This window comes from Megascapheus bottae, chromosome 24, assembly GCF_031878675.1.
Source record: "Megascapheus bottae isolate mThoBot1 chromosome 24, mThoBot2.hap1, whole genome shotgun sequence".
NCBI classification, from domain to species: Eukaryota; Metazoa; Chordata; class Mammalia; order Rodentia; family Geomyidae; genus Megascapheus; species Megascapheus bottae.
The window spans coordinates 5,896,344-5,920,403 of NC_143532.1; the positions used below are offsets into that span (position 1 = coordinate 5,896,344).

The following is a 24,060-nucleotide window of genomic DNA, read 5'->3' on the forward strand; positions in this document are numbered from 1 at the left end:
TGAGTCACAGTGCCACTATGGTTTTTTCTGTGTATGTAGTTCCTAGGAATGAAACCTAGGGCTTTGTGCATGCTGGGCAAGCACTCTACCACTAGGCCACATTCAGGGTGGTTTCCAACCTGCCTCCTACCCTCCCACACGCATATAGAAAAACTCAACTTTAACAGTTGAAACAAAAGTATACCATACTTCTCAGGATTGGAAAACAAATAGGTTTTTTTAAACTTTTGAAAGCTTCCAAAAAATACTCAAGTTCTTGCGCTTACACATATCTGAATAAGGAGAACAATTTTCAGCCCAGGCTTTGAAATGATCAGAGAGCATTATCTCATTTTATGGCTTAAGAAAATTTAGAGTTTCTGGCCAATATTTGAAACTCAAATCCAATCTTTAAATAGAAAATGTGGGTCATCAGTTAACAGGGGCCTCTACTAACACTGCATGAACACGAACACTTGGATTTAGAAAACATGATTCACACACTTCTTTATTCTTTCCATCAGCTTCTTATTAAAGGACTAAATCTTAACTTCCCACCATGCAGCAGAAATGCATAAATACAGAAGAAAAAAGGGAGAGGATCTCTGTGATCCAGGAGGAGAGAAGAGCAATGACAGAAGGGGAACAAGGGACGGAGATATGGGAGGAGAAGAAACCAAGGGACGATCCACACGTGAAGAAAGCAGCACCTGGCATCCAACAAGGAGATCCTGCCAAGGCCGGTGAGTAAACCCGCCACAAGTGGCCCACCAAAACTCAACTTGGGGAGAGTGGTGGTGGACAGCCCCTCATGGTCCCTGTCCTCAGAGCTCCTGCCACAGCGACATCCTCACCATGGCCAGACCAGGGCATTCACTTCCAACAGAGAACCCAGAAAAGCAGTAACTCCTGTGGCTGGATTGCACACCGTGGTTCCTTCTTGGTATGCCTTCTTTACTGAAGCCAGCTGCCATGTTGGAGAGCCCAAAGTAGCAAGGAACCCAATGCCCGAGAGAACAGAAGCCTCAATCTACTGAGCCACAGGAACTGAATCCTGCCAACAGCTATTTGGGCTTGGAGGGGAATCAGCCTGGGTGGACCATGAATTGCTCTCCCCTGTCTACCACCTTCCCTGAAGAGAGGATACCCCCAAAATGTAGGCCAGTCGGGCCAAACCTGGCTTCCTGCCCAACAGAAACAAGTACTGTGGGTCCAATGTGTGATTCGATGATGCCTAACATGCACAGAACTATGATGCACTTCTGCTTTTCCATTTTTGTTCATCTTGAGGACATTTATTATCCCCTATAGCTAATGTGAGCTATAAACCTACAGGAGAATTAATCTCGGTTAGCAGGCTTCCTCTACAGACAGGAAATGTGAGACCCAGAGATGTGAAGGGACTTGTTCAAAGGTGCACAGTTATTCAACTAGAGAAAACTTTAAAAATCCTAGCACATCATGGCAGATAAGGAGGGGAACTTGTGAGCATGGTCTTCAGTTGACTCTCAGGAGACCTAGAGACATAGTCTTAGTGGATTTGGAAAATAGTCCCTTAGTTTAGTATATGAAGAAGGGGAGAGAGTCATTTTTTTAAACACTCCAAAGTACCAGGTTGAATTCCTTCTTATTTTTGCTACCTAAACATTATTTTACACCTCACAGGGAAAAATCAACGTGTCCAGCGAGTTATACAGAAATCAATGTTCATGGGTGGAACATTCCGGAAAATCATGGGGCAACAGAAAATCCTGGCATCTGTTTAATCACACTGGCTTCCAATATCTAAACTGCATTGAGGCCAAAAATTACTGGAAAGAAGTATGAAATTGGAGAAAAGGAAACTAAAAAGGGGGAGGAGGATCAAAGAAGCCACCACTAACTTAGAAAAAAAAAGTAATAAAAGAGCTAGGGAGTTATAAAGAAGCAGTGCATTACTGAAATGCCAGTGGGTCCATAGAAGAAAAGAAACGAGGACGATAAAACTGGGGGAATTTCAAATCTTGGTTAAATGTTCATTAAATAATTTGTCACACATATTAAGGCCAGACAATCACTTTTTCTCCTCTTGGGTACTCATTCAGGAACAAAGGCTGAGCCAGAGTTAAAACACTATAAAGAAAATCACGGGGGAGGGGGGTGGGAATCACTGCAGGAGGAGGTACAGTGGCCTCACAAAGTTACTCTCTTTGTTTTTGACAAGAAAGGAGCCAAAGCCTAGTGATGGTGGCTTTTTTCTATAGCCCCAGCTACTCAGGAGGCTGAGATCTGAAGAGTGCGGTTCAAAGCTAGCCTGGGTAGAAAAGTCTTGGAGGCTTTTGGCTCCATTGACCAGCAAAAAGCTAGAAGTGGAACTGTGGTTCAAGTGACAGAGTGATGGCCTTGAGCAAAGAAGCTAAGGGATAGTGCCCAGGCTTTGAATCCAAGCCCTACTACTGGTAAGAAAGACAGGAGGGAGGGAGGAAGGAAGGAAGGAAGGAGCGACAGTGTACAGAATGAGATAAACAGTCAGGAAAGCTCAGGGTACACTATGGAAGTCCAGCTGGCCTGTGGGCTTCAGTAATCCTCATCTGGATCATCAGGTTTGAACAGACTGGACATGTAACCACAAGGCTCTGAGGAAGTGGACCTTCCTCCCGTCATAGACACAGTGCCCCCATCAGGAGCACAGAACTGAGGAAGAGACATCTTCCAGACTGAAGAGCAACTAGCTTTAAAGTCCTGAGGGCAAGCTGGGCGCGGTGGCTCATCCTGTCATCCTAGCTACACAGGAGGCTGAGATCTGAGGATCAAGGTTCAAAACCAGCCCAGGCACAAAAGGACCTGAGACTCTTATCTCCAATTAACCTCTAGAAAATGGGAAGTGGGGCTTGGCTCAAGGGTAGGGCAGTAGCCAGACGCCTGTCTGCCCCTACTCACTTGCTCTCAAACCACTCTTTAAGAGCACTCCATTAGAATATGAGGAATTCTGCACACTTCTTTGGTAATGCCTGTGTGAAAGGCCGAGCCCAGCCTGTTTCCTTACCCTCAGATCTTGCCTCCCAAACTAGAGGACCCGAATGTCAGTCCTGCCCTTTCCCAGCCTCACTTGCATCTAACACTGTGGAGCTAAGGGGAAGTTGGCTTAGGATAACAGTTTTTCAATGGGAAGTTCTCCTAGGAGACAAGGAAAGAGAGGTGCCACCACTTCACTTTCAGATCTTACCATGCAAGGTGCAATGACTAGCACCATGGCAGCCACCTTGTAAGCAGGAAGAGAAAGACAAGGCCATCGCAGAGAAGCTGCGCAGAGAGAAGGAAAATATTCCCCAGGTTGTCTCAGAGGTTCTGAATTTATATCTCTTATTATTTCACTTCCAGTGAGTGTTCATAGCTCAAGGTATTGGAGTTGCGATAAAAAAATTAACTCATGAAAGGTCAAATCACTTCTAAATTAGACAACCAACAATACAGGGAGGAAGTGAGTTTTAAAGACAAGCATAGTGATCCCAAGCTGAACCTACCACATGGACAACACACACACTATAAACCTTATTAAAGTCCTAATATGGCGCTCAAAGGTGAGTATCCCCAGCCTCAAGCCCAGGTTATGGGTCAGCATGGAAGAAGAAACATGCTGGAGGCTTTGGGAAGCTGGCTTCCCTGGGGGAAGGAGGTGAGCCACTGTGATAACCACAGCACCCACAGTCCTAGGTGGCCCCACATGAGGCCCCCTAGAGTCTGCTTTGCTCATTCTGGGGCCAGCAAGAGAACTCTACCCACACTTAGGACTCTCAAAATATTGACATTAGGGCAGAACAGGCTGCAAGTTCTACTCTGCATTTCCTCCTCCCAACGTAACAAAAGCCCCTGCACCTCCCTCTGCCCAGTGCCTTGTACACAACATGCTATGTAACCAATAAAGATTGAAAGGGCAGCTTTTGTCCTTGAGCGTAAAAACTACCTTTCAGTCAGCCATGGGTATTTAAAAGAGATACAAGGGAGGGGGGAGAGGGAGTGTTGTATTTTTTTTTTCTAAAATACTAATTTAAGGAGCAAATCAACATCTATTATGTCCTTCATTATGTTTTAAATTGTACAACTATAAATCACTCCTTGTGGGTTATTCAAGGGCAAAATTGCCCAGCTTGGCTTCACAGAAGGTTAGTAGAATGACATCTCGTGCTTTCTCTAGTTCTAATTTATAACTCTGCACCAGGCCCAGCTTTTCAGGTCCATCCATTAGCGGGGTGGTTGCACATCTGTTAAAGCTCAGCACAATGGCTGGCTTTACCGGACCATGGGAAACAAAGCCCAGTGGTTTCAGAAGTTCTACAAGCCCAAGCCATTTTTTAATGCAAAGAGATTTGAAAACACAGCTTTCTAAAACATCTGCTAAGCCCCTGCTACCCTAACACACGATATTCTTTCAACTGTTACCTGCCAACACAAATATTTGGTTGCACAATACATCCAAAGAGGCACGGGACAGCGCTCTGCTTCAAATTTACATGCTTATCCACAGAGAGCTGGCTGGCCCCTGCCAGGGACCTCTGGCAAAGACTTTGTTTACCAGAGCTTACAGCTAATGTGGAAAAAAATGACGGGTACAGAAGAGAGTGAGTTTTATGAAGGTGCTGTGATACTTTAAAAAGGAAATGGAGCTACACATCAGATGCATATGGCAGGGGATCTGGGCACATTTGATGGAGCAAAGGAAGCCAGAAGAAGCCAGAGCAAGTTTGCACTGTTTTGTGTCTAGTGCAAGAAAGAGACAATAATTTTAAGGCAATACGCCCCTACACACACATACACACAAGGCATAGATATGGCTCTGTTAAACATCCAACTGTATCTGACCTATGCTGACAAATGTCTTCCTACCGAGGAATGTGGTAGGATAACAGTCATCACACAGGGTACACATTCAACATCACCACTACCCCTGAAAACCTGTTTTGTAACCAGTCGAACCGCAGGTCAGATTTGTGAACTCATAGCAGTGTGCTTTTTACTCATTCACAATGTGCTTTTGACCAAGTGCTACCAGCAAGTAGATAGACAGATAGGATACAGGCCGACAGACAGATCAGGATCAGGAAGCTCAGTGGATGAAGAGAAGGTCAGTCAGAACCAGATTATTATCATTCAAATAGAAATCCTCTAGGTGTTTCCCTGCCTTTCATTCTGTAAAAATCCCCCCAAAACAAACAGTGCTCCCCAAATCAAGGTAAAGGTGAATGTACCTCATTGAAGTGATAAAGTGAGAGTTTTAGATTTAGAAATTGAGAGTAATCTGGGGAGATGAGTTAAGTGTCCACAGTATAGTACTGCAATCAAATGTTTCCGGGTATGCATGGCTTCTTCACAATAGAGGTCTACCTGGAAACACAAACCTCTGGTACCCGGGGACTACTGTGTAATTACACTAGACACTCTAACATATAATACACACATATGCAAAATATAATTTACTTTATGTGAGTTGCCTGAGAGGAGGTGGCTAGGAAAGTAAATGTACAATGTGACTACACTGCAAGAAAGCTGTCAGCAAACTCTGCATTTCCTTGAGAGGTTTCAGCAGGAACAGTCATTTGAACATTCCTGAAGTTTTGTTGTAAAATCGCTCTATCCCAGTTTCGTGATATTTCTCTGTTATTGTGAATTGGAGAGATGGGGAGTCAGCACTTCTTTCTGGGGACCCTGTAGTACTTACACCTGTCTCTTCCTGTGGACCCCAGGAGCAAGAGGGCACTAGAGATGAGACTTTACCAGTAGGGGTCGCTGTGCCAAGAATGAATCCCTATGTGTTTCTCATTAGTGATTATTATACTGCAGGCAGCCAAAATGCAAAAATTAATTAATTTCCAAGTGATAATGCATTTACAGCAACAATTAGGAATGTATAACTGTAAAGGGGCAACATCTAAAAGACAGATTACATTTAATAAAGTTGCACAAGAACACCCAATTGTAAAATTACTGATCTGCAACAATATTCCTTAAAGAGCCACTTAAAATAGCCTGACTCCATGAAGGGTGACCTAATTACAGTAACTAAAATCACCATCGTCACAGCAAGTCACAGTAAATAAAAAAAGGGACGTTGATATTAGAATACTGCTGTTTAATGCTTGGGGGAGTTGGCAACAGTAGAGAAGGCAAGCAGGCTGGGCTGTAACTCTTCCAAGCCACACACAATGGGATGCACACTTGAGGAACACCGTGTCCAAAGGAAAACGAGAAGCACACACCCGTACACCAGACACTAGACATCTACCCATTGGGAGATTACATCTCTGTGAAACCTTCTTATCCATGGTTAAGAACTGGTGCTTTACACGGGATGGGGATGGGGATGGGCTGTTGCCTTGTTGTTTGCATCTTCAAATATGCTTGCATGACATGGGACTAGCAGGAAATTGTGTATCTATTGTCCAGGCAACATATGGAAGGAAGTGCATGAGGGCAATCACTCATGGCTGTCCAGCCCGAATTGCTGGGATGGAAGAATGATGTACCAAATGCAAGTGTGTAGAATGTCAATTCTTCATTGAGAGATCTGGGGATATGACTAATTAACAACCGTCAAAACTAAGAAGGCTTTTAGTCACCTCTGTGATCACGTCCCAGCTCTGATCACAATCATCCACAAGATTCACCTTCAGGGACATGAAGACCAAACCACACTCCAGCCACAGGATTCTCTCCAGGCAAAGGCCATGCCAAACTCTCCACCCAGACAGGAATCTACAACAGCTCATAGACTCTGAGTGAGCACACAGGAACTGCATCTGCTAACAGCTGGACAGTCACACATGGTTTCCTTGTGGAGTGTGTGTGTGTGTGTGTGTGTGTGTGTGTAACGTAAGATACAGTTTTCAAATGCTATGCTCAATGAGGATTTCCCAAGTTCCTGAATTGAAAAGAAAAAACTATATCAAAAGAAAACAAAGCATTTCCATCAACAACACTTCATGAAAGACTTAAAAAAAAAAGCATACTTTCTATCCAGCCACTGACACTTGATTCAAGAGACCGACTCAATGTATAGTTGACAGGCAGGCGCTCCAGAGCCCTTCCCAGGCTGGCACGGGCCTGGTGAGGGAATAGATGAGAACGGCATCATCCTTACAGGTGGTAAGAAGGAAGCAGATGTGCACCCCTGGGTATCACCAGGACCCTTCTGAATGGCAGAATGAAGATGTGTGTGGTACCAGAAGCCATCCACTTACCATGGACTTGGTGAAGGGTCTCGCCAAAGTGAACAGCACTGTGTACAGCCACCAGTTGCGATGAAGGGAGGAGTACATCATATTTCCAGGATGCACTGCATTCGATGTGACCCCACGGGGGGAGAGGCGACGGTGCAGCTCGTTGGAGAAGAGGATGTTGCAGAGTTTGGAGCGGTTGTAAGCCAGCATGGCCCAGTAGTCGTTTTGTGATGGGGACAGGCGACTAAGGTCAAGTTGTCCTGAGGAATCACCAATATCTGTAAATCTAAAATAATAATAATAATATATATGAAATATTAAGAATTCAACTCAGCAGTCTCATTTTTATTAGGAATCAGAAGAGACAACACAGAAACTAAGGGAAATACAAATATGTATACACAAAAACCATGACCCTTAAAAACAAGTAATAGTGACTTAACAACGTAAAGCATTGGAGAATAATCTAAGATCAGATTACTGATAAATAAGATTAGACTACTCATCAATACAGCAATCTAAGCACTCTGAACACCTCCCCACCCCTTGAATATTTTTCTAAAACCTTCGAGTGAAAGTTCATACATAATTCAATTAAGTGGAGAAACATTTTAAATAAAGGACTACTGCTTTTGAAAGCAGAAAGATGTCACATTCCAAACTCTTAACAGGGCATTCCTGGATGATCTCAGCCAAAGCTTGGGCCCAGGCATGTTCCCCCAAGCATCTGAGAAAATAAAGAGGAGCCATGCGGCCTCCAAGACTCTTTTCCAGATTAAAAATTAATGGTTATAAAGGGGTTATAACCTTGTTGAGGTGCCATCAATAGTCTTCTCCGTTTAAAAGATAAATGTAATCAAAGCCAAACTGAGTTCTGCCAGAGTCTACTGTTTTTAAGTAGACCCATGGCATAAAGACACACAAATCAAAGTAACTAGTTGATGTTTTATAATTGGGTCTGATGGAATCATTAAACACCAGCTGTTGGTTTTTCTCTTTCCTCTTTCCTTTCTCTCTGTCTCTCTTTCATACACACACACACACACACACACACACACACACACACACACAACACACGAAAGTAGTAACTGCCTTGAAAAAGAGAACTGGATCATAACAAAGGGAAGGAATCTCCTAGATGGGCTCATTTTGGCTTTAGGAAACCTCATGTTTTGCTTTAAATTAACAACAATATCCCCCATAACTGGCAGGGGCTGGGTGGGAAAAGGAGAAAAAAGGGACCCTGAAAATGAAGAGCCTTACTTTTTCTTTAAAGAAGCAGTTCAAGTTGTGCTATTAAAAAAAAAAAAAGGAAAGCACCAGAGGAAATAGACGAAACTCATGTCTTACCCCAGTTCAGGACTCAGTAAACAATGTCCAAGTTCTAGTGTTAAAATAACCGCGATGACTGCTGATGACCAGAAATGTCATCAAGGAAACGTGAAGTCTCCCAGACACAGGGAGAGCCCAGACTTCTCAGCTTCTTTTGCCTAAGGTAGTGGAACTTAATAGGAAATTGGAAATGTTTCTGAGGGCCTTTGTCTGGTGGAAATAATGACTGACAGTGGCAGGACAGGGGACAATGTGTGTCCTGCATGGTGGGCAATGCCTTGCTCCATAACTGTATGTGCAATTTAAACCTGTGGCCAATTATCTAAGCTGCCACCCTAACCATGCTGCACCCATGCAATCCAGTGGCTCGGCGCAACTTACGCACATGAGAACAAGTGCATCCTGGCCTTCCCTGGGGGTTTCTGTAGCTCCAGACTTCATCAGCTGTGGAGTCTGCAATGCCGCACACCTGTTGACAGTCTTTGTTTCCCAGGGTCACCACCAAGTGATTTATGCATGGATGCATGGATGTGATTATCTTCCTTGTAGCCCTGGACAGGCACTTCCATGTTGAAATACATGCTATTTGTTTCCCATTGATTTTTTTCTTTGTATTACAGTTAGGCCATCATATTATATTAAAAATATGTTTGTGCCAAGAAGTTATATTATTTCTGAACTTGACTTCAACAGTAATAAGGTATTACGGAAGATATGTCACACACACAAAAACAGGATCGCTGAGTTAAAAGCACAAAGATTGAAGGTAGGGGATTCGATATGGAACCTCTGGCCACTCGTGATAGAAAACAACATGAAGGATTTGACGGTATCAAAAAAGTATGGGGACAGGCATCAGGAGCTCATGATCATAATCCTAGATACTTAGGAGACTGAAAACTGAGGGCTGCAGCTCAAAGTCAGCCAGGACAAGGACCTGTATATGTTAACCTCCAATGAACTACCAAAAAAGCTAGAAGTAGAGTTGTAATTCAAGTGGTAGAAGGGTAACCTCAAACAAAAAGCTCAGAGACAAGGGACAGCACCAAGGCTCTGAATTCCAGCCCCAAGACTGGCAGGAAGAAAGAAAGGGACAAAAAAGAGAGAGAAAAAGAGGGAAAGAAAGAGAAAAGAAAGAGTATAGGCTGACTGTGTTACCTGGTATATTGTATATATGTTTGATTATTTGAAATAGGAAAGGGAAGAGGGGAAAACAAGATGATTGGGAGAAGGTGAAGGGAGGGAAATGGGGAAAAACATGAGAAGGGATATCAGTGTGTGAGAAGTAATGCACCTACTATCTGACAAATGAAACTGTAACCCCTCTACACACTGCAATAAAAAATTCTAAGAACTAAATTGTTATAATAAATAAATAAATAAAATAACCTGGTTTTAAAACCAAAAAAAAATGTAATTCAAAGCAAAATACACATTCATTATCTTGTATATTCTATGGAAATTATAGGAAAGCTTCAATTTTAAAATTAAAGAGTGATTTTAGATGTTCATAAACAAAAAAAGAAAGAAAGAAAGAGGGACGAGGAAGGGAGGGAGGAAAGAAAAAAAGAAAGGAAAGGAAAGAAAGAAAGAAAAAGAAAAGAGAGACTGGGAGACAGGGAGGGAGGGAAGGAAGGAGTAAGGAAGTGAGGGAGGGAGAGAGGGAGGAGGAGAGAGGAAGGAACGAAGGAAGGAAGGAAAGAAAGGGGAAAAAAAGAAAGAAAAAGAAAAGATGGTTGAGAGAAACCTCCTAACATCCTGAGTCATCTCAGATGACTCTTTCCCAAATTGCTGATAGGCATATTGAGAGATTAGAATACATGTTTCCGTGGAAGCATGAAGCATCCCCTCTCCAGGACCCGGCCTGAGATACTACCCCTAGAATTCTGGGACTACACGGCCCTTCCAATGCCAGTACAAAGCCAGCCATGCCATCATAGTGATTTACATCCATTGTCCTTGCCACACCAGCCTGCAAGTCATGGCTTCCCCTGTTGGACTGAGTCTCTAGAGAGCAGACAGTGAGGCTCTTGCATGTGGTAGACCACAGTGTGTAGATCAGGGTCTAGAGCCAGCACTGAAGACTGACTGGTTGTGTCTCTTACTATAAAACGTCTTACTTTGAGTCTTGCTTAAAACTCTATTACTCAGTTTAAATCCTCTAAGTTCCTTGAGTGAAGAAGCCGAGCTGGAGTACAAGGCCCTGAGTTTAAATCCCAGTACTGGCGCCATTTTTTTCTTAATGAGTTCTCTGCTTTACTTTTAAGCATGTTGCAAAAGTTTCTTGTGACTAGGGAAGATTGGACAGATTAAACTCCTTTATTTTAAAAAAACGTGTTCTTTCAGTGCTGTGGAAGAAATCTGGGACCCCACGCCTGCGAGGTGAGTGCTCTACTCCGGGGCCACAGCCATCAGTGAAACCTCTAGGTGGAGAAAATGCATTCTGTCCTTTAAGCTACTATAGACACAGGTCCACAAAATGCCACAGGGAGACTGGACAGAGCAGGTCACGACACAGGTTCAGGATGGAGAAGCTGAAGTTGTCACACGTCAGGCTTCCTTCTGCAGGCAGCTCCAGCCAAGCTGCCTTGACTTCCCTGACTGTCTGGTGAGCCCACACTGATGGCCGTCCAGGAAATGGGAAGAGTGCATCAGATACCTGTGCCAGATACAAGCCAGTATGGGCTCCTAAGAAATGACTAGCTCACTTCTCAGCCTATGAGGAACAGAAAAATCAAATCTCTAAAGGCTGTGTGATTGCTTGGATGTGATATGTGGTTGTCATATGATCATGTGTGTGATTGTGTGACTGTGCATGGCTATAGTTGTGACTGTGTGACTGTGTGTGGGTACATATGTGATTGTGTGACTGTGTATGGGTATGTGTGTGTTGTGGGGGGGTGTCAGTTTGCCACTCAACACAGCTGTACCATTTGGAGTCTGGCAGCCAGCTCTTGGTTCTTTTCATTCCATTTTAATTGTTATCTGAAAAAATCCTCACAGCAAGGAAGTCAAATTCTCATTTTCTATGATATATTTTGGATAGGCAGTAGCTCAATTCACTTGCTCAGGCTCCACATAAGTAACTAAAGCACAGTGAAGACACAGGAAGCCTAATAAATATTTTGCCTTGGGGCAGTCTAGTATGATATTTTCTGCAAACATAGAACTTTATTTTTCCCCTAACAGGGGGTCTTGACTCCAACGAAGAGCTTCTGCCAAGGTTTATGGAGGTAATTAGCTATCAACACTTGCATTTGACAATGTGGTCCTTGAAAAGCAAACAAGTACCAGGTAGCAGTGCACTGGCAACCCTAGACAAACATCTCTGATCTGAGAGAAGCAGCACCAGCAGCCCAGCTTGAGAAAGTCATGCTTTGTAAAAATTAACCTTTGCCGACAGGAGAACCGCAACGAGAAAGCGAAAGGCCTAGCCGATCATGAGACAGGAGTAGGCCTGACAGAACACTGCGGAAAGTCTTACCCATAAAGGAAAACGATCTCATTCAAGAGGCCAAGGCCCGTCCTTCCAAATTCATCTTTTAAACAAATGAAGATAGGGATCGCTAAGTCAGCCAGGAATTACACCATGGTTAAGGAGAGAACAAAGACGTCACATGAAATAGCATGTGGAGACACAGATTTACAAAGCTGGGGGTGGGGAGAGGGGGGAGGTGAGAAGCTGACAACTCCACATAATCTCCCATTAAATACCGGCTCATTTAAACATATCCCGTGGTGCCCTCCACATCTGGTGTGCGATTGGGGCTGGCAGATTTATTTCCAGAGCTTTCTCCCTAGCTTGCCCCCATGGTAGCCTCCCTCGCTCGTTTGCAGGACCACTCTTACTCTCTCACGCGTGCAAACCTGGTGTGATTTGCAAAGATAAGGCAGTCCAGATTTCGTAACCACCTAATTACGAGATGTTTCATGTCTTTTCACATGGGGGAGGATTATTGCGGGCATTTTCCTTTCATTTCAGCCATCATAAATTTGAAATGGTGAGAGTAAATCTGTCTGCAATGTGTCACTTACACTGTAAGCCCCTGTGTTTGGGGGTGATAAAAGCTTCAAGCTAACCCTTGGCTGGTCTCCCTCTTCCAGCCCCCATGGGTTACATTTTATGGAAGTATGCTTAAAAGAACAAGCTTCATTCTGGGTGATAAAAAAAAAAACAACATTTCAGGACTTAGGATAGAGAAGAAGGAAGGAAAATCTGCCTTTGCATATTTTTTTCTAGCTACTCTGCTAAAGGTGCATGCCTGCTCCTATCCCGAACTGGACGGAAAACTGGTCAACAGAGAACACCTCAACAAGAATTCATTTTGACCTTGCCCACCCAGCAAAATCGTTTTGTCTCTTCTTTAAACAAATCATTGTTTCTCCAACTCCAGAAACAAATATGCTAAAAAATAACGAGACAATTTTCACATGTCTTTTTAGCCAATTGGATATTCTCCTAATGGTAACCTCAAAGAAGTGCCATCTGATGTTTTAATTGAAATTTTAACCAAAAGAGGCATGGCCAGGTTTCTAATATGTTCTAACTACAGTACTTTCCCTTCCTACAATTATACAGCTAATGTCTGCATTGAATTCCCTAATTTCTCATTATAAAACAATTGGATTTCATCTCACGGTCTTTAATTGCATTGTTTCTTCGGCTAGAATAATGGCACATTCTTCTTGGTAAGACTCTGAAGTTGTTGAATTACTAATCAATAAAGGTCATGCCATTCAGATTTGATCAATTATTATTCCATCTCCAGGCAAAATCAATGAGGAGTTTGAAGTATGGTTCTACAAACACTCTTTATCGGTATAGATCATCCCTCCCAAACAGGGCCCCCTCAGTCACACACAGAGAAAGACCTAGAAAAGTTAACAAAGCCAGTTGGCAAGACTCAATGCTTCTGAGTAAAAATAATTATAATTATTTTCCGAACAGAGCCTTCAGGGAATTTTAGATGAGGTGAGAAAAGGGACTGGTAAAAACCATCCACTTCAAACCCACCTATGGGACTCGGAGGAAACCACCACGACGCGGGCGGGGGCCGAGCGGCACAGGACATCCTGCAGGAGCTGGACCAGGTAGAAATGTCCCAGGTGATTCACTTGAAAGGTGGTCTCCAGCCCATCCTTCGTGAGGCTCCAGGGCAGGGCAAACACAGCCGCATTGCACACGAGCACGTGAAGAGAGCTGAGAAAGAAAACACACGAGATCATATGGACTTCCACCCCATAAAACCAACACTAAGCCCATCCCGGCTTAGGGCCGACCCCTTCTTCATGGTCCTGGTGATTCCCATCACTTGGCAACGAGATATCCAAGAAGGAGAAACACTCATCCTTCCCAGAGGGAAAGTGTCCCCTGGCCTCGGGGGACCAGGACCTCCTGGGATGCAGGACCTGCAGAGTTACAGCACATCAGGAGAACCCTTTGTCTAGCCTAATGGAAAAGGAGATAAGGAAACAGGTATCTTTTGAACATTTCCTGTGGTCAGAATTGTCCAGGTGCTCTCTGCCAGCAGTCTTTGATCATCCACAACAGGGGTCCAGCCACCATTGTGAAGGCAGTCCACCAAAGAACTGGAAGGCACATCCACAGTGTTCAACCAACCCAGGCAGCCCTCTAGTCTGTGGAAGGCTAGGATAACTCAAGGGACAACGTAAAGCGGAGCCCCAGGAAAAAGCCCTGGGAAAGAAAATGCAGACTACAGGCAAATCTATTGCAACTTGAGTTCTTTTTCAGAACGCATCACAAATTCCTGGTTGACTCTCAAGTTCTTGGATCTTTTATCTTTCTCATTTTGTTTTCTTTTTTTGCTTGCTTGTTTTGTGTAAACTATTGGTTAGAAACTTGCTAAAAGCTCTGGGTACTTGATTTATTAAATCTTCATAGCAACATTCTTGTAAAAATTTTAAAAGGGTGGGGCACAGAACAAATGCAGCAATGGTATAAGATGTTGAGAATGGACTAGACAACTTGCAGGTGGGGATAGGAGGAAAAGACTGGGAGAGAGCAAGGGAAGAGGTGACATTACCCAAGAAGAAATGTACTCTTGACCTGACTTAGGTAGCTGTAACCCCTCTGTACATCATCTTTATAATAACAATAAAGAAAATAATTATTTTTAAAAGGAAGCAATGGTGTTAATTCTTATGGCCAGAAACTCTCAGAAATGGCCAAAGTAAATAAATAAGCAAACAAATACATAAAAACCAAATAAAAGATTCACTGGACTTCAAGCCTACCTTATGATACTTTTTTGGATCTCCAGATTGTAATGAATATAAGACAAGTGCTGAAATTCGAGCTCAGTGCTTGTACTTTTCTTACATGACGTAAGTCAATCAGTGATCCCCAGTCTCCTGCTCCATGACTTCATATAGTATAGCCCCCCCATCATTTCCCCAGCCTTCTGTATTAACTCATTACTACTTCCTTTATCTCTACACCTCCCCTTGCAATCACAGAAGAAAATTAAACTCTTCAAAGCAGACTTCTAAAAGCTTTCTATTTCTTTAAGACAAGCCTGGACACTGAGAACTTCTCAGTAACAACACCTCCTCTTTATTCATGCCTGGTGCTGCCTAAGGGAAATAGAAATCCACAGAAGACCTGAGCCTGGAGGCAGGGACCCAGGAGAACCTGGAAAATACTTCCTCTCTCCCAGTCTTAATACCCTTCATTAATGTTAATTGCCAAATACCAGAGGTAAAATATGTACTCGGCACCTAGAGCGTGTCACCTCTATTAATTAAAAACAGGCTTATGCAATATGAAACTATAAAGTGCTTGACTTTTTTTTAATTGCAAAGACACCTAATTGGCTTGTACAAAAGGAAAAGAATTCCTTTAGCCACACTCTAATGAGGTTTTTATTATTCAAATACCACATTTTCCTCCCCCCCCCCACAGACACTAAAAAGCCATTGCAATTCAAAGGGGTCTGAGATGATGAATATTTACAGACCATCAAAAGAAAAGTTCAGACTAGAAAGGCAGAAAGGAAACAGAAATAGGAGCATCCCAAGCCTAGAGCTGCTCTGATTACGCAGCCCTTTCTGAGATTTGGTTTTGTTCTTGGGTAGATGCAGAACTGTGAGTGGGAAGCTGGGACCAAAAAGGTAATCTTTCATGCATCGACCTGTGTGCCCCAGTGAAGGAAGCCTACATGTTCTTAAGGCTGCAATCCACCCTTAGGGAACACCCATACCTGTTGTACTGCATGGGGCCAGCGATCTGGGATGCATAAGAGCATCTTTCGTATGTATCTGAATGGATACATGAGAATCAAGGATTCTTCCCCTGAAATGGGGTCTATCAACCATTACTATAACCATAACTATGTTTTGCAGCTATGTGTTATTGTTTATGAAGAAATGTCTTCAGGAGGAGGTGAAAATGGACTTGGTATTATTTGTCAATAAAGACAGCTATTTATGCTTTGAAGACAAGATCCCCCATTATGACTCAAGGAACCTAAGACTGGGTAATTACAAACCTGAGGAAAAGTATGCTTCAAACGAGCATCACAGCCCCCACCATGGGACTGAGTTATAGTGAAGATTTGCAAATACTACCCCAAAATGAGTTAGGGTTTCCTGGGTTAAATGAGCATACTTCAGAATGTTGAGACAATAGTGAGTTTAGGCGATTTCATTTTAGACCCAGAAAAAGAGTAACTAAGGCAGAATACTTACCCCCAAAAGAAATACTTTCCAGTTCCCCTTAAAACAGCCTTAAATGGATCCTTGCTTAAGAAAGTTGTAAAAATATATACTGTTCAGAGATATTCAAGAAATTCATTGCCAGGGCCTAAGGACCTACTCATAACTCCCATGAGAAAATGGTTTCTTGGTCTTGCTTGATACTTGGCAGTATTTTCTCCCAGAAAATTAAGGGTAACAATCCTGTAGAATTCTAAGGTGAACTTCTCATTTTAATGCCTTGGACTGGTCAAGTAAGAATTTATGAATTCATGAATGGCAATACAAACAGCTTATAGCAATGCTACAGCTACCTCAAGCCTGGGCATGGTTCACCAACCCATCAGTGGCCCAAAAGGCAGTGAGTGAGTAGAGAGGCTTCTAGTGATTGAGGGTCATATACTGCAAGTTTCTAAAGAAGTTACTTATACTCTACAACAGGTTGGACAAAATACATAATAATAATACACTATAATAGTGTAATAATAATTCCATCCTTGCTTGTAAACTGAGAATATCAAAAAAGTATATGAAGTGTCCAGCATGGACCATGTGAGAGTGGATATCTAAAACTTCTTTTTGTTTAGGGGAATCGTTTCTATACCTTGAGATGCTATTTTGGGACTCTGGCACTTGCCAGTGATGACAGACATCTGTCATCACATTTAGAAAATACCTACAGATTATCTCTCAAGCCCTTACTCAGTATCTCTAAAAGAGAGTCTCCTAAATAAATAGGCAAAGAAAGAAAAGCACAGAACACAAGCATGGGGGGAAAAAATCAACATACAAAACCATTATCAGCTTGGGCGGCCACTGGCCACCAGCCACTAGCTCAGTTTTGAAACGTTAAAGGTCTTAGAGATGTTGAGAATTTGAGAAACACCATCCAGTATTAGAATAACAATTAACCAGGATTAACAAGGAGTGAATTTAACTGTCAAGATAACCTAGCCACACTTAATTAATTTTTTTCTTTATTTCAGCTAGGATAGAGAAAATAATGCAAAAACAATCACCAAGAGTAGAGTGCAGCTCTCTCTCTCTATCCCCTGGAGACTGCCAAGAATTTTTCATTTCATGCACCATTTACAACTTCTTATAGTAGATTCTGGAACATCAGTACATACACTTAACGGAAAATGGAAACATTCTCTCTCTCTCTTTTTGTTATTTTCTTAAATTTTTGTCTCCCGTCCATTATCTTGATTATATTTTCCTATTCCATCATGCTTAAACCCAACAGCAAAATCTCAACCTCATTGATTCCAAATGAGGGAAAATGTACAAGCAAGATACAGCTGCATCCTCCCCAAGACAGGCTTTTCAAGGAAAATGCATCGATTCGATAATTGCACACTTAGTCCAACTGGCATGATATCTCAAATGCAGCTCTGTTTCCAGGGGGGCGTTCCCTATTGTTTCCATTGTCCTCCTGCCCTTTGTACTTAAGCACTACGTTGTTTTGAGTTCTGGCTTCCTGGGAACATTTAATAAAATGAAAAGTCAACAGTAAGCACAATATGAGTGTGCAGGGAAGGGAGAGGAAAGAAAAATAACTTCAACTACACTCACAACCTCGGAGGCTCACACAGATCCTAGAAACTGAGACAGGGGAAATTAACCAAGTCTCTCTCAGCTGACTCCCAGTTTTCAATCGGACAAATGAATCATGGTCTTCTTCCTAAAGAAATTTAGTTATGATATGAAAGAACACTCAGGAGGCCAGAATGGAGCTTAGTGAACTCTACAAGCTAATGCGGAGAACATGAATATCATTCATATAAATAGGAAGGAAGAAGCTGTCAAGTGAAGAATGCTGGCTGGCGTGATTTAGAGAAGACCAGGTTATTTCTCTCTGTCTTCCAGCTTTCCCGTACCCACAGGGAGAAGGTAGGAAGGGCAGGGATCACAGGGAAAGTCACTTTGTGCTCCTCGTACAGTAGAGATTTCTTAAATTACTATATCCCTGAGAAAAATCAAATCAGGTACCTTATGGGAATGCTCTATCTCTTGTACATACCTGCCAAGTTCCCTCCCTCTCCCTCCCTCTCTCTCTCTCTCTCTCTCTCTCTCTCTCTCTCTCTCTCTCTCTCTCTCTCTCTCTCTCTCTCTCTCTCTCCCTTCTCTCTCTCCCCCCCCCTTCCTCTTTGTCCCAGGTCTGGGGCTTGAATTCGGGACCTTGGCAATTGGAGGCAAGAGTCTCATAGACTTCCTTGCCAAGGCTGGTTTCAAACCACAATCCTCAGATCTCAGCCTCCCCAGTAGCTAGGATTACAGGGGTAAGCCACTAGTGCCTGGTCCCATTCTCTCTCTTTAATTTTTCTAAAGCATTTCACATAGTCAGTGTGTGTGCGCGCGTGTGTGTGTGTGTGTGTGTGTGTGTGTGTGCGTGTGTGTGTGTTTTAACCAGTAAAATCATTGTCTATGACAATAATACCACACTTATTTAGCTATCATTTGCCAATGTAAGGACACCTGCATTTATACCATATGACTGCACTGAACCTGAGTCATCAATATTTCTCAGCTTTGTCTGTAGCAAAAGCAAATGCTAAGTGGCGTTGCCCTTCTGACTGAGAGTTGTTTGTTGCTGGTTTGTTTGTTTTTTTGTAATGATCACATCCTAAGACAGCTTTGCTGGTAAACATCTTAGATACAAATAGTGCTACCTAAACTTCAAGAAACTCTGGGCCGAGGCCCACAGACTCCATGCAATGCAGCATCCTGCAGAGGGAGCAATCAAAGGAAGAGTTCACACTGCTCTAGAAACACATCCGTTACTAGTAAAGCAAAAGGTATCCACAGGGCTGGAACAAGAGGCCAGAACAGGCTTGGTGCTACCTGGATAGAGACATCAGGACACTTTGCAGGTGGAGCCAGCTGTGCCACACAGTGAGGCTCTGACAGAAAACAAACCAAACAAGAAGGCACACAAACAAGAACACATTTACTTCTACAATGAAAAATCTGGTCTTGTCTTTTTCAGCATGCCTTCCCCAGGGAAGGATGCCTCCTCCACACTGAGCAATCTCTAGTGCACAGCCCAATGCCTACAAGATTACTGGATTTTGTTACTTGTTCATTGAAAATCATACTAGGGCCTCCTCTCGAGGTACACTGCCTCCCTTTAAATATTTGACAACACTGATAATTGGGCAAAATAAAGGCAAGGATGAAAAAAAAAATCCTGGGCTTTCCAGAAACACATTAGCATTCTTGTAAATTAAAAGTACATTTTTGTGGACACAAAGCAATAGTAAGCATAACAAGTCATTATGAACTTGGGCGATGCCATGGATGCATAAATTCTGCTGAAAATTCATAGGAAGGGAGCATTCAATTTCTTAATGTATTTATAGAATAGTTCTAAGCATCAGATGAGGATGTCATTACCATTAGGCGAGGAGAACTTAGTCAAGACAAAGTTGGGGCAATGCTAACTCAGGGAGGTGGGAGGGGCTGGATGTGGGGTGGCAGAGGTGAATGTTCCCGGACAATAGGAAGACACTGTGTAGATAATGTGCTTCAGCACATGGTCAAGTCACACAATAAAACATCTCATGCATTTTGTACATGTCGCTTGCCAAGGATGACTCTCCTGTTTTGCCTAGAGATATATGGAGCTGTAATAGAGTTCAGAAAGCCCCTGACAGCTGTGTGCTGCCATTCAGACCTGAAAGATTCCATGTTATGATAAAAATTAATGTACTCTGACATCCCTGGGGACTGCCTGGGCCCTGGGAATAGCTAATGAAGAAATACAGCCTTGCCAGGAGCAGTGCGCCGTCCAGGAGCTGAGGACTGATTCACGCCTGGTAGCAGTATAGTTCCTGTCACCAACTGAATCCCAAATCTGCTGAGGGCCTCTGCCATACAGTACATGGCACTGATTGGTAAGAATGATTTCCTAGGTAAGGTGAGGCAAAATAGAGGAAATGTTTCACAAAATAAATCAGACAGGGTGGGTTTGGTTAGCCAATCACTCCTTAAGCGAAAAGGACAGTATTCAAACACGAGTTGTGTCTCAGCCAAGAGCCTATACTAGAAGACTCAGAAAGGCTCTTAGGGTTGAGTTTGGGGCAGTGCTAAAGCCTAAATTCATTCCATGGACTTACCACCCTACCTTCCAACCTATAGCTACCATGCATCACCATGTCTTCCAGCAGGACAGAATAAGGAGAGCAACAAGCATAGCAGCCCAGAGGTAGAAAGAACCCAAGTGAGCATCTCCTGGAAAACATGCACCTGTATTACAGAATGTCCTCCAGCTGAAAACTAAGCTAGACAGACCCTGAAAACATAACACTACATGACAGAGGTGCTACAAAACACCAGATGATTTCATTTATGGCAAGGTCCAGAACAGGCAAAAAATGGGTAAGGGGTTGCCTAGGGATAGAGGAAGGGGAGATGGGAAAAATTGCTAATCTTTAGAGCTTCTTTATTGAATGGTAAGAATATTCTGGAATCCAGTAGTAGTGGTGAAGGTACAACTCTGTGAATGTAAGGAAAAAACATTAAATGTACACTTTGAAATGTTGCTTTTCTCTAAGATTTCTGTGTAGCCCAAATGGGCTGTAAAGTCACTAGGTAGCACAGGCTAGCCTCAAACTCACAACCTGCTGCCTTAGCCTCCCCAAAGCTGAGATTATAGCCACACTCAGCTTTACAGTGGTAACGTCTATCGTATATAAATTTGATTTCCATTTTGGAAAGAGCAAAATCAAACCCATTCTGATACCTTCAGAATGAGTTAAGCAGTCCCTTGCAGGGTTCTTTCCCTGCCACCAATCAGACTTAACAGACTTAAGCAACACAGAACAAGGTAATAAAAAAAAAAGAGGTTATATGATTATTTTTGATGGCTGAAAGCCACCTGTTTTAGTCCATGACATTATTTCAGCCTTTTGAGAAAAGGGATCACATCAGATTGAATTGATTTCTCTGTATCTGAAACGAATTCATTGAAAAGATAGGCTGAGGGTTCGAGGCATGGCTCAGAATATAGCAAGGTCTTGAGTTGAAACCCCAATACTGACAAAAAATAAATAATAGGCTGAACAATTTTCAACTTGTTTTTTTCTTCTTTAAAACATTATTTTTGGCTGGTACATTCGTAGCTCCATTCTGTAATCGTAGTTACTCAGGAGGCTAAGATCTGAGGATCATAATTTAATTAAATGCTCAAGGACAGGTCCCAGGCTTTGTTCAAGTCCCAGGATATATACACAAAACCATTATTCTTAATATTTCCCATATTCTTTTATATTTTTATTCTTTTTTGCCAGTTCTGGGGCTTGAACTCAGGGACTGAGCACTCTCCGAGGGCTTTCCTCAAGATTAGTGCTCTACCACTGGAGCCACAACACAACTTCAGGCTTTTCTATGAATGTGGTACCAAGGAATCGAACGTAATGCACGCTAAACAAGCACTCTGACACTAGGCCAACCTCCATGCCCTATTTCCCATATTCTAGTATCAATTGACAATCTACTACCTTTACTGAAGAATGATGAAAACCTAAGGGAGAAAGAGTGTTATTAGAAAAGCATTTTTTTTTCAAAATCATATGGAAGATATAAGCAACCATGCATGTATCTTTCCTAGAAATCTCTTCATTCCATGAAAGAAGAGCAAAAATAACAACCAGAGTGATATTCTGAAATATAGGCAGTGGTGTTCACTGAGAAGGAATAGTGAATTCATGGATAAAAATTTATGATATCTTAGATTCACTTTAAAATAATCTACCAAGAAAGGGGCTAAAGTGTGAATAGAATTGACCATATGTTAGCAATTATAGGAGTTAGGTGAAGGTATGTAAAGGTCCTTTATATATTTTTCTCTCTTATGTATGTTTGAAAATCTCCACAGTAAAATCACTCAAGAAATAAAGACAAATTAACCAAAGGGCAGGATATTGAGTAATTGTACTTTCTCTATTTATGCTTTTCCATTATTTTTCCATATGTTCTGCAATGCGTATGGATCATTTCTGTAGTAATAAATTTGTGCAGAATAGCATCATTTATACATAATACCAAAATCAATAGATTTAAAAATCTGCCTGAAAATTTATAAAGCCGAGTAGGCCTACTAAAACTAAATGAAATCATGCCAAAGTAATCAAGGCAAAAATCACAGCAAGAATGAATACAGGAAATGGAAGTCAGGGCAAATGATCTGACTGGATGCCTGCCTTTGCAAGTATGGAGGACCAAGCCTAAAACACCTGAGTATGCTCCAGAATATACATGTAGGACACATAAAACAGACGTGAACCTGATATGAAGCTGCACGGAGCTTGAGAAACCTTCCCACAGGATGAGGAAGAAGGAAGGTCTGCATGAGAACCATCTACCTTGGAGGCGTGACAGTGAGTCACTAGGATTGAAATCTTTTTTGGAGCAAAGGTTTTAACAGGTCATATCCAACTGAAGCCTTTCCTCTAACAGGATGACTTTCTATTAAGTGTACACTGGAGAGAAATAAAAGAACATGGCCTGATGTGGCCAAACTGGGCCTATTGAGTCATAGGAAATCTCGGGGGTGGGGAGGGAACCCTGTAGAATCATAGTTACAATTATCTGTTCTTCTACTGGGAAGGCTCAGGACTGAGTGCAGGGTGCTGCTACTTAAAGAACCAACCAGGAATTGGTGTTAAATGACAGAGAGGCCCAAATCAGGCAATTCTGACACTCAACCCAGGGCTCTTTTACTCCCTCCCCTCTGGCTCGGTTCAAGTCCCCTTGGCCACCAACAGCAAAATCCTAAGACTTCCCTGATATCCCTGCTCTGTGCATGGCTCAAATAACAGTATCAACTATTTAGAACAGACCTAATAAATAGAAACCTTGAACTTTATCATGTTTTTAAATATAATAAAATAAAATTATGGAAGTATATTTTAGCTCAACAGCAAAGATCACAAAATAACATAAGGTATTTAGCTTTTACAGTGATGGTTATGTACTATTGTGAAATGGCTGGTATATGTGATTTAGAAGTAGTGTGGTAGCTACCCACTATCTACTAAGGAGACAAAGATTAGGAAGATTGCTGTTTGGGGCCAGCCTAGGCAAAAAGTTTGTAAGATTCCATCTCACTGAACAACCACAGGTTGATAGAGTTGAATCCCAGCCATGGGGGAAGCCCATAGGAGGATCAAAGTTCAAATCCACCAAGGGCAAAAAGCAGGAGGCATTTTCTAGAAAAATAATCTCAACCAAAACAGGGTTGTTGGGGGCAGATTCAAGTGACAATTGTGTTTGGAGCAATAAGCACGGAGTCCTGAGTTCAAACTTCATTCCTGACAAAACAAAAGAAAATAGTCACAAATCCATTACCTGGTATTTAAGAAAGGAATGACAAAACTACACAGATATTTTCTCTTGGGACTTTACACACTGTGGGAAATCGAGGCAATTGTGTTCTCATAGAATGGCGAGATAATACTCCAATTAATCTCCAGAAATAATATAATTTTCCAGCTTACGTACAGAGTACTTCTGAGTCATTCAGAGAGCTTTCTTCTGTTTTTTTCTCCCTTTTAGCTATCAATGATTGTAAAATGTCAACTTGAATATCTTTTTTGATTATGCTGAACTATAATAGCAGCTTAAGTTTAAGAGGCACAGTGCGGTACTGTGCTGCTAATTGAGAGGATAGGATTATGTTTTTTTCTGAATGACAAGCTCCTGAACTGGTTCTTCTAAAATGAAGAAAAGAAAGTGCTCTAAATACTGAAAACACAGCACGGTGACAAGTGGTTCACGTAAAAATATAATCGCCCTGGGGGATTTGCAGCAGTCTGCGCGGTGTAGTGCCTCTGATTCATTT

At 42.3% G+C, this 24,060-nt stretch overlaps 1 protein-coding gene across 3 annotated transcripts in view; it reads right to left on the reverse strand.

The window, feature by feature from the left end:
• Positions 1-24,060, reverse strand: part of Wwox (WW domain containing oxidoreductase) — a 690,264-nt gene that overhangs the window by 479,419 nt on the left and 186,785 nt on the right. For all 3 annotated transcript variants that reach the window (XM_090357246.1, XM_090357248.1, XM_090357247.1), the window contains exons 7-8: positions 13,519-13,704; positions 7,194-7,458 (exon numbers count right to left, since the gene is read on the reverse strand). In XM_090357246.1, the coding sequence (XP_090213372.1) occupies positions 7,194-7,458; positions 13,519-13,704 (451 nt within the window). The remainder of the gene's footprint in view (positions 1-7,193; positions 7,459-13,518; positions 13,705-24,060) is intronic.